Below are 12,163 nucleotides of genomic sequence, written 5' to 3' on the forward strand. Positions count from 1 at the left end.
TCAGTCAGGTCATTTACAGGTTATTTATGCATATATACCTCCTGTTCATATTAACACTTGTCAGAGTAAATTACCTGTAAAATAACCAGGGCCTTGCACTGGATACAGATTTTGTACTGTAAGATGCTCTTGTCATCGACAGTATATAAATCCATTGGCACAAACTATTGAAACTGACACATTACTCTTTTTTTTCAGTGTAGCTGTTAAACACAGCTTTTCACCTTAAATGACCTTTATCAATAGCCAATTAAATGTTCTGTTTCCACCAGTAAACCTGAATGAATATTTCATTGGCTGATCTGAGAGAAATCCCTTGGAACATTGGCCACATCACAGGATATAGGATGAAACACTGTCCAGTGTAGTTTATTCCGGACTACTGTCTGCATGTTCATGTGAAACATGGACACAAATTTTGGCCTGAGTTACAATTACGCATTAAAATCCACTGTGCAGAATTTCAGGGTCTGTACTCGGTCACTCAATTGTCAGGGGAAGACAGAATGAATTATTGATAAACTTTTGTGAATAGATGTTCCATTTACAAGACCCAATGTGCTTTTTAAAGACCTGTTTGATGCGAAAATTGGTCTAATGCAATGTGCGGCCAGCGTAGCTTCAGCCCAGCTTGTGTGTTGCGCAGTTTGGTCAGGAGATACCTAATGAGACAAGGAATCTTACATGATTTTAATGCGGACAGTGTAGCTCCTGACCAGACTTAAATTACACGGGCTGGGCTTGAGCTAGAACACCATATTTGTGCATTATTTGGCTTTAAAAGTGTGATATGAATGTGATGAGAGAATTTAACTACGTCTTTATCAAATATAAACAAAACATTTATTTTGATGGTAAAAAAATAAACTCATAATAAGCCATATGAGGACACATATGATGTGATCTCCGCAGTATAATTTTGATTTACATATACTGTTGTGTGGTTTGAATATGCTTGCACTTTATAATACACATTTCATGCGGTGAATGTGCGCCTAACAATTGAGAAAACAACAACATTTTATCGTCTCTTAAACACCATTGCTAGAAATCCTGATCGTGGGGATTATAATTGAAAAGAAAAATTCAACACATTAGATATAAGTGTATTCAAAATGGATCTTTGTTGAAGAGACAGTGTATTTGAAGGGGTTTTCTAGCACTTTCTACAATGTGTAAAAATGAACCTATTCAAAATTACCCAGATGCCCAAAAAATCCAAATTACCCAGATCCCAAAAGTGATCGTTCACAATCTTGAATTATAAAATTTTGACTAGACTTATTTTGCTGATGTAATCCCCCATGATTCTTCTAAAAGCAATATATCTGCCTGAAACTTGATTTCTGGCTTTAATTGTGGTGCAAAAAGCACCCTGTTCTCAGTATGCAACCCATCTGTGATTGATGCAACTGCATTCTTGTACTCTGTGCCAACAAAATGCAGCTGTGTAAACATGTAAGCCTGTCTGGAGATGAAACTTACTTCACTATCACTTTCATAGTCTGCTAACCCTTTAATGTAATATCTTGGTAATGATTTAAGTTAGTGATACAAGACTGAGCAATGTCTTGTTTACCCCCTCTAGTCTTGTTTACCCCCTCTAGTCTTGTTTACCCCCTCTAGACTTGTTTACCACCTCTAGTCCAGTTTACCCCCTCTAGTCTTGTTAACGCCCTCTAGTCTTGTTTAACCGCTCTAGTCTTGTTTACCCCCTCTAGTCTTGTTAATGCCCTCTAGTCTTGGTTACCCCCTCCAGTCTTGTTTACCTCCTCCAGTCTTGTTTACCTCCTCTAGTCTTGTTTACCCCTCTAGTCTTGTTTACCCCCTCTAGTCTTGTTAACCCCCTCTAGTCTTGTTTACCCCCTCTAGTCTTGGTTACCCCCTCTAGTCTTGTTTACCCCCTCTAGTCTTGTTTACCCCCTCTAGTATTGTTAACCCCCTCTAGTCTTGTTACCCCTCTAGTCTTGTTACCCCTCTAGTCTTGTTTACCCCCTCTAGTCTTGTTTACCCCCTCTTAGTCTTGTGTTGCAGATGCTATATTATACTTAAATTATTGTTTTGCCATTTAACACTTCATTTCTGAATTCTCTTCAATATTACATATGATACATTTATTATATATACAAAGAAAAGCGGAATATACTGGAATCACTATGAACATGATTGTGTCTGTTTGTCCTTATATTTGTTCGTGCTGTCCATGGTAACCACAGACTATTTGCAGTCTTGCTCCTACACTTTTCAGTTAATAGCATTTAAACAATCACCCATTGTTCTGTTTAATATGAAGTTGTGCTGTGTGTGAAGCTATTGTCCTACGTTAAAAAATAAACAGCTATGCCTCTTTTTGAACTTAGAATTTCTAAGATTTCTAACATTATGACTATGTATGTTCTACACGGGGCATGAGGGTATTTGTTTTTAGTGTAACAAGTTCAAGTTATAGTTGGGATATTTACAGCATTTTCAAACTCAGCTGTTGTAAATATGAAAATACCAGATATAAATACAGTAATGCAAAACAAAATCGCAAATAAACAAACACATAACAAGATAAATAAATATTCCTAAGGTTTAAATGACCATGTGTTCTCCTGGTGTACCCAAACACCATCAAACATGCAACAAACATTCACAGGTAGGCCTTTGAGATATTTGGAATACACAGCTGCAAAATGTAATAAATAATATACAAGTATGTAATGATGACATATTCAAGAAGCTTTAAAGAAACGGCAGTCTTCCTGTGGCAGTTATATTCTTCTATTACCATGTCTACATGTACATGAAAACTTAACAGCTTACAGTTAATTGCTCACCGGAACCATAAAAAACTGGAAATCTGTACATTTGGATAATTACTGAGACAATATTATTGATGATGTGGTGTAAATGAGCTGATTTGTTGTTTTATAGTCAGTTGCTCTCAGTTTGATTTATTTTATTACACATGTAATTGTCTTTAAATGTTCGTGGCTTATTTTGCCTTTCTATTACTTTGCAATACACTGTAAGCTGCAATACTTTGGGGTATCTCACTTTGACTTAGAGGATTGACTTGAGCCACTCTGTAGAAAAAAACAGGCTTAATGCATGTGTATAAAGTGTTGACCCAGATTAAACTGCAGTCTGCACAGGCTAATCAGGGACGACCCTTTTCCCTTGGACTGGATTTTGTTAAAAAGAGACTTCTTTAAATAATTTTTTTCCATAAAAGCCAAAGTGTCATTCCTGATAAGCCTGTGTGGATTACCCAGGCTTATCTTTGACACTTAACCCTTTCAGCGCTGGAACCGAGTTTTAAAGGCCTTTGCAAACAGTTTGGATCCAGATGAGACGCCACAGAACGTGGCGTCTCATCAGGATCCAAACTGTTTGCTATTATGATAGTATTCTTTGAAAAAAAATCTAAGAAAATGCAAATTTTTGAAATTCAGCAGACAACATTTTAGCAGACTACAAATTTCCCAGCATGCAAAGGGTTAAGACTCATGCATGAAGCCCCATTTTCACAGAGTGGGGCTAACTTTCATTCTTGGTTTAGTCAGTGTTTAAATACCATAATACAGTCCTACCTCTGATTGTAGTCAGTTTCTGGCATAAGTGAGAAGAATTAGTGAAAATTTGCACATCATTCAGATAACAAACATGCCCAGGAAACTGTTAACCAACATCTACTGATATATGACTGGAATACAGTGACATATGGATTGTATCAAAGTAAAATCAAAGTAAAAGATCTGCCACAGATAGATATGAGCCTTGCTGTGGTAAAACATGGTGTAAAGTGTTGTTCCTGATTAGCTCTTTCAGTGCTGGAACTGAATTTTGAAGGCCTTTGCACACTGTTTGGAGCCAGATGAGACGCCACAGAACGTGGCGTCTCATCAGGATTCAAACAGTTTGCTATTCTGATAGTATTATTTGAAAAAATTGAAGAAAATGCTAATTTTAGAGATTCAGCAGACGACATTTTAGCAGACGACAAATTTCCCAGCATGCAAAGGGTTAGCCTTGCAGTTGGCACTGGCTAAACATGGACACCACTTTTTGCCTTAACTGGATTTTCCAAACAGTTAACAAACTTTACAACATGCATTGAACAGTGTTTGCCAGAGAGAGGCTCTAATATACATGATCAGTTAACCTGGTGCAGTTCAGTCCTTCTTTTGCAGTTACTGATATATGTGTGCTATCAATGTCTTGTACTCTTGTGCATCATTTGGTGAGCCAACTTCCTGTTGGCAGACATCCGGGGTAGCTAATATTATTTGTCTAACAACTGACGTTAGGAAGTATGTATTGTCAACTTACAATTACAGTACCTCCTAAAAGCCTTTGTGTTGTCATGGATAATAATATTGTAGTCATACCTACATCTGTTTCCATGCTTCGGAATTGATCTATAAATGTCCATTATTTATTAATTAATGATGAACATGGTCTTCTGGCATGATCTTTTGCTACAGGTTCAAGGTTAGAGCATGAAAGTGTTGTACCTTTAGTTTAAGTAAGATGTAAATCTATATAACCCAGCAAACCAGGTTTGAGCGGGTAATATTGGTCACTTTTGTCTGTCAGTGTTTTAGCCACAATAAAATTTTATGTTTGCGGAGACAACTATGTCCACATATCTCGAGCTATTACATTAACCCATTTATGCCTAGCGTCTAGAAAAAAGGCCTTGGCACACAGCGTAAACCCAAATGAGATGTTGCATGATGCGCGTCCCGTCAGGGTCTGCGCTGTTCGTTTAAAGGAATTTCTGTAAGAAATATTCTAAATATAGAAATAAGAATACTAGACATCCCTAATTTTGGAATTAAATTGATCCAAATCAGAAGGATGGGAGAGTCCACTAGGTATAAATGGGTTAAAGACACTTTAGATCTTGCTGAGTTATTTGCCCTTGAACACATATGACATAGCAGTGTGCGTGTGTTCGGGTATTCAGGGAATATTTGCTTCAATTTTTTGCTGAAAGTTTACTTAATTTCCCTTACCAAATGTATGTTTTCTCCCAAAATGTGAAACATTTCCATTGTAATAAAACAACTTTGTAAAATCTAGTTAATTTTAGTTTTAGTTGAACTGCTATAGAAATTAATGCCCTCCTGCCACCTTTGAGAATGTAAAATTGATGTAAAATATAATTGTTTTCAGTCGGACATCAAAGAAAAACAGAAGCGGCTCGTCGAGCAACTGACCAATCAGATCAGCGAGTCTCCAGGTCCACCAACCAGGAAGCTGCTGGCACGCTGTCTGGCAACGCTCTTCAGCGTCGGAGATTCATTTGCTATGTTTGAGGCCATCAACAAGTGCAACGAGTTCGTGAAAAACAAAGATGATTCACCAAGCTACCTTCCCACTAGATTGTAAGTGGGCTGCTTGCTTTCTTTTGCATGACGCAGCATGGTAATGACTATCATTTCAGTTAATCACAGTTAATTGTCTAATTATGAAGATTAACACCAAAGTAAAGAAACAAAATCTTATACTTCTTTTTATGTTCAAAGAAATGTGTATACAGAGTTTCATTGTATTTAAAAAGCTGTAATGATAAATCTCAAGTGGATTTAACAACTTCAAAAATAGCAAAATGTGCCAATGTAAAAAACAAACATTAAAATATGCTCCCACATGGGCTGCTATCTACAACCCCTATTTTTGCTTGGTTTGATTCATGTCTTCAAAGAGGGAAACAGACTCTACGGGTTATCATACAGAATGATTGATGAAAACCTTATCATTTCATTGTTAATCATTCAACATGGCCTCCTTTAGGAATTAACTGATTGACATTGTAGTTGATCCTTTGTTCCCAGAATCTCATGAAGATTTCTGTCATTTATATCCTGCCACCAGCATTTTGTCACAGGAGTCCATTTATTATTCAACTCTGGTGTTGTGATCACCCCCCCCCCCCCCCATTCCCCAAACATTCCTAGCATAACTGCCAGATGAAATACTGATGTTTGTAAATGAAGAGGGTCACACCAGCATCATGTAAACCCTGAGGATTATTTGATCAACTTTGATAAACTAATAAAAAAGGCTGACATTAAATGCTGCAGCAGGAATGTGCTTGTGCTTACATAATTGTGTAAGCATCAGAAGCTGCTTGGGCACTTTTATTTGAGAATATTCGAATATGTCCTGTTAAATTAAGAATTTATACTGCTGATGATGAGTTAAGAGAACTTTATAATGTGAAAGGCTAAAAATAGAGAGAAAGAAGTTTGAATATAAGGTTCTAAACAGTTTTCAAGAATAAGCGATTAAAAAAAAGCAAATACTCTTGTATGAGTACATACAAGACAAAAATATGAAAAAAAACTAACATGGGATGAACAGCCTGGGGCAATAAAACCCTCTGCAGATTTTTATGCAACTTAATCAATAAGAACAAACTCATAGACTATTTATGCACCTAAAGCAATAAAATGTAGTAATTTTCAGTCCTTAAAGGCCCAAGTTTTAAGGCACTTAAGTTGCAATGTGTAAATATTTTTATAAGCGGCTCATCTGGAGTTGTTCTGAGATCTCTGTTGAAGAATGTGTTATATATCTGAAGGCTGTTATATAATTTGTATGCTGTGCATAAAGTGTTGTCACATATAAGCCTGTGCAGTGGGCAGTTCAGGTGGAAAGTGATGTGCCTGATAAGCCTGTGCAGTCTGCAAAGACTAATCTGGTGCGACACTTTATGCACCTATTGGCCTGATAAAAGCAGTGGAAATTAAATGACTTATAAAATTTATCTGTTCTGTGGACAAGTTGCTTAAACAGGCAAATAACCCTTAGACAATGGGTTATGAGTCAGACAATGTGTTGTCAATCTGAAAACTAGGAAGGCTTTTTTCTGCATTTCTCATCTGTTGTTTCACAAGTCTCTGTCAGGTTGATTAATGTCATCATGGGGTAATATCATGTCAGATAGAACTTCCTGGTTATTGAAAAACATTGAAAAAAATCATCCTTTGTGAACATATGTATGTAAGACATAATCTTATTGTTTGCACCAATATACAGTACACTCCACGCGTTTTCCCCAAAAAACGCGCTCCCTCCGCGGGTTTTTTCTGCTAGCGAGTGTTCACGCGGCGTTGGAAGAGCGAGGTGAACTCGATAAAACGCTCGGCGTTACGCCGCGTTCGCTAATTCCCGCGGCGTGTATTACTTTAGGCTAGTCGGTAAATGCAGACACTTTCCGTTCTTATCAGTCATCGCCGCGCAACGCCGCGTTAGCAGTGTGCTACTGGGCATGCCAAAAAATAAAAACATTGTTATAATAAATTGTTTAAATACTGTAGTACATGTATAAAAAAGATAATTGTATAGAAAATTAATACGTATAAAAATTATGTTTTTTTAATTCACAGGTACGTCTACAATATGAATTAAGTCTAATATAATACATTTGACAAATTAATATTTAAATAATAACACATATGACACAAGAATAAATGTTCCGTAAAATTTCAAAATGAGAATAATAATTAGTAATCCGAAACACACTACGATTTTTAATTGTTAACACGACGTTTACAAATGCTTCCAATATACAGTCATTCCCGACAAAAGCGCGCGAAAATTATGCTGCAATGTACAAGGTCAAGGAACAATGTATTCTCCTGCAAAGCGTGCGTGTATTGATTTTTTTTATACAAACTTTGTAGCGCAGAGAACATTGAATTTTGTTGATTTCGGTTAAAAGTTCCTTTGGTATTTATTAACGAAATTATATCGCGAATAAGTTGATATTTCCTCTAAAATAATTTCAAATCGAACACGCCGAATTTATCGTTACGGTATTTTAGTAGAGTATTTATTTTAACACTAATTGTATTGTAAACTGATTAAAGAAGACATCTGGGCGGAACTGGATTTTAAGTGTTTGACGTTATGAAAACACGCAAAGCTTGTCTACTGACCTATTGTGTAGACTGCTGTCTGCGGTGTTTTGACAAAAGGGATTAACATGTGTGAATTTCACTCTGCCGATTTGGTCCATAATTACTGGTAAACATTGTTTAGAATGTCGACGCAACAAGAATACACCTGTGAATATTAAATGCAATTATCAACTCAATAGTTACCACCTTTTAGCAATCAATGGAATAACCTACAAACAAAGAGAAAATCAATGCATTAGCGAGCAGAGAATTGACTTTGTTCCGACAATTAAAACCATTCCTTATGCATTCGTTGAACGTGTTTACTTTAGTAAGTAATGCCTTTAGACAGGAAGCGGCTTTTCTTTGATTTAGTCAAACTGTCAATTCACACAGATTTGCGAGATTTTTAGGGTCCTTGGTCATTTATATACATGTTCAGTATAGAAAATCACCCGCTAACATGAAAACTTTGGATTAAATTATCAAAATAAAAACAATGTTGCAAACTGTGTTTATATTAATTGGTAAGTATTAATTAAAATACGACGTTTTGTGTGTCGTAAATCAACGAGTTTTCTATACAACAACAACTACTTCTACAACCACGTTGGGATCGATCTATCTTGATTGTTTTTTTTTAATTGTAAATATTATACTACATGTACATGTATGTACTTGTAATAAATGTAATTTTATTTGAAAATCAGGAAGTCAAACAAAATTAAATTGATCGTTATCTCGTTAAACGCGGAGTTTCCCCCGCGTTGCCAACGCCGAGGGCCGCCGCGTCGGCTCATCAGTTTTGCCGATCGTTAACCGCCGCGTCCAAAATCATGCAAACGCCGCGTAAAGCGGTATTTTCTTAATCTCCCTCCAGGTCGAAACCCGCGGAGTATGGAGGGAAATTGGGGAAAACGCGTGGAGTGTACTGTAGTATGTTTAGCTCATCTGAGCTTTTGTGATGTCCTTTGTGAGTTGTCAGCATTAAAATTGTGAACACTCTAGAGGCCACATTTATTGTCCAATGTATATGAAAATTCTTCACAATATTTATCCCAATTGTATTTTTGAGTTCAAAACTTGGCGTGAACTCTATCACTACATGTAGGTCAAAAAGTAAAAATAGGGAAAACACTAGTTAACACTCGAGAAGTCACATTTTAAGTCGAATCTACATGAAACTTAGTCAGAACATTTGTCTTATAGATATATCAGCCAAGTTAGAAAATAAAAATATGCTTTAAAATTTAATATTTATGTTATATAGATTGTTATTATTATTCTGAATTCCACCTGAGAACAGTTTAGTTCCCTGGGTAGCAGGTGATTGCCTTTTGGTAGGAATTAATTTTGTGTCATTGTTATTATAATGAATTTCATGACTGGCCATTTAATAAGAATGGAGGTTATAATGACAAGAAGAATAGGAGCATCTAATGAAAAAATGAAGATTACAAGGTTTACTTACACAATATTGAAATTTTCACATAAACATTCAAGAGCCACAAGCTGTTATTTCCCTGCAGACTTGTGAAACAGAATTATTCATTTTCCTTGATTTGAATTTCAGTTTAATTCTTCCACCATGGTCATTAATATTTAGGCACAAATTCAATGCTAGTGTAGTCACTATACAAACATGTCATGGCATTGATAATACAAACCATAGGAATGAATCAAGTACCTTGAGTGAGTTCATCTTGCACAAATCACATATTATATTTATGTGTCTATTGTGTCTATTTTCGAGAAATTATGTACAACACATATAAATTATGTTCAAGTCTTATTAATTATGAAAAACTCATACAAATTATGCACAACTCTTTACAATTATGTACAATACATACACATTAAGTACAATTAATACACATTTAGTACAATTCACACACTTTTGTACAACTCAATGTACAACTCATACAAATTATTTACAACTAACACAAATTATGTACAAGTCATACAAACTATGTGCAACATATGCAAATTATGTACAACTCAAATAAACTATTTTCAACCCATGGAACCTATAAGCAACTCACACAAATGATGAAAAATGTATACAAATTATGTAGAACTCAAACAAATTATGTACAACTCATACAAATTATGGACAATTTATACAAATTATGAACAACTCACACAAACTATGTGCAATTATGTAAGTTATGTACAACTCATACAAATTATGTACAGTTTAAGCAATATTTTTTGGTCAATAGGAAAAGGTACCCCTACTGTGCAAATGGGTTAAAATTATAGTAAAAAATCTGAAATTGGGAACATTTGCATTGTAAAATCTTCAGATTGGATATTGTGGATCTTTTAATTGCTTGGTACTTAATTTTGCAAACCCATTTTAATATTCCTTGACATTACTTTTTGCTTTTGAACAAATCATCTTTCTTTCCTTTGGGGGAATTTTTAGACGGCATTTTAGAATTTTATAATTTGTACACCATTGGGAAAGTGTCATTTACAGATCTTTATAAAGGAAGAAAAATATTGCTCAGTTCATACAAATTATGTAAAACTCCTGCGAAAATGACACCACAAATAATATAAATAATGTATATAATATATAATCTGCTCATTGATTGCAGGGCCTCCGTTGCCTGCCTAGGGGGTATATATGAGAAGATGGGGCGAATGACAGGGCGGTCCTATGAGGAGACAGTCCAGGCACTCATCAAGTCCCTGAAATCTGCAGAGGTAAAACCTGGACTTACAAAATAAGTTAACTCTTTACCACTCAGATACGCTCTTTAACGCATTTGTAGTCCCTTAGAAAATCCATTTTAAGACATTTCTTAAAAGAATCTAGTTTTCAAGGCTTCATTACCAACCCTGAGGTACTGATGAGCTGCAAACCGCATAAAACGTGTACAGACTGCAAGTTACTTCCAGGCTGTTCTAGTTTTATGCTTCTGTCACATAGCCATTTTCACTTTGTTTATGAGCAGGAATTGGTTATCAGCAATAAGCAAGGGCTCACTAGCAAACTGTCAATAATATGTTGTTTTTTAAAGAATTTTGTTTAGGTTCTCTGTAGAAAAACAGGCTAAAACAAGGGAAAAGTGTTGTACCTGATTATGCTTTGCATACTGCACAGGCTAATCGGAGTTGACACTTTATACACATGCATTAAGCTCAGTTTTCCAAGAACATGCCTCATATACACATTCATTGCGTTTCCAGTCCCAGTGTCGAGGTGAAACAATGTTGACCCTTGAGAAGGTCGTGCAGGGTCTTGGGTCGGCGGGGGTCAACTCATTCAAGGACGTCTACAAGGCTGCAAAGGTCGCGATGACTGACAGGGCCATGGCTGTCAGAACAGCAGCTGCAAAGGTGGGGAACCTAGAATATTTGTTTTACTTAGTAAGGTTAATAAAAGGTTAATTTATAACTTAAAAAAATGTTAATTTTTGTTTTAAATTTGAATAAACACTTTAATATTTGTTTATGACCCAAACACATAAACAGTAATTATATAAGTTAACAATGAGTAACGCTCCAATTTTAGTGGTCTGTAATTTGAATGAGCAATTGATTCCCTTCCACCGCCACAAAAATAAATAACAACAAAAGAAAAATAAACCAGCGCCCTCACACTAATTTGGGGGAAGGGGTCCACAACCCTTAGGAGGGGGAATTTTCGCGGCGTTTTCCTTTTTGGGGGATTTGTTTACTTACTCTCTCATTATAACATTTGTACATGTTTGCACTATATTTATTGCTTTTTTCATAATTTAGTATGTTTGAAAAGATTAAATTGAAATAGAATTGAGATATAATAATCATGTGACACATCTTTCTATAAAAAAAAAAAAAAAAAAAAAAAAAAATATTATTTTTTTTTTAGGGGGAATTTTTCCCCCCGAAAGGGGAAAAAAGTATACTTTTCAGGTGGGGGACTGCCGCCGAAATTCGGCGGCAGATTTGATAGATTGAGGGTCATGTAAACACACAAAAACAAACAACTAAACAACTCCCATAAACTCCAATGACAAAAAGACATAAAACTTGTTGTTTTTTAGAGCAGGTTTTCGCTGGGAAAAAATAATACTAAAAAAAAGAACTGTCTAAAATACAACCCAAGTAGTTGCTTTGTATTTCATTACTACAAAAACATGATAGTAATAGTATTTAAATTTAGCTGTCTGCAGTTATTCATTGGTAATGAATGGACAATTCCAGAAAAAAATGCTTCCAGATAAAAACGTGTTGTAATTGACAACTTCCTCCAAGGAAACCATTCATGACTT

At 35.6% G+C, this 12,163-nt stretch overlaps 1 protein-coding gene across 5 annotated transcripts in view; it reads left to right on the forward strand.

The window, feature by feature from the left end:
• Window positions 1-12,163, forward strand: part of LOC127875118 (HEAT repeat-containing protein 5B-like) — an 86,310-nt gene that overhangs the window by 26,452 nt on the left and 47,695 nt on the right. For all 5 annotated transcript variants that reach the window (XM_052419942.1, XM_052419943.1, XM_052419941.1 and 2 more), the window contains exons 3-5: window positions 5,167-5,378; window positions 10,502-10,610; window positions 11,097-11,246. In XM_052419942.1, the coding sequence (XP_052275902.1) occupies window positions 5,167-5,378; window positions 10,502-10,610; window positions 11,097-11,246 (471 nt within the window). The remainder of the gene's footprint in view (window positions 1-5,166; window positions 5,379-10,501; window positions 10,611-11,096; window positions 11,247-12,163) is intronic.

This window comes from Dreissena polymorpha, chromosome 3, assembly GCF_020536995.1.
Source record: "Dreissena polymorpha isolate Duluth1 chromosome 3, UMN_Dpol_1.0, whole genome shotgun sequence".
Lineage (NCBI taxonomy): Eukaryota > Metazoa > Mollusca > Bivalvia > Myida > Dreissenidae > Dreissena > Dreissena polymorpha.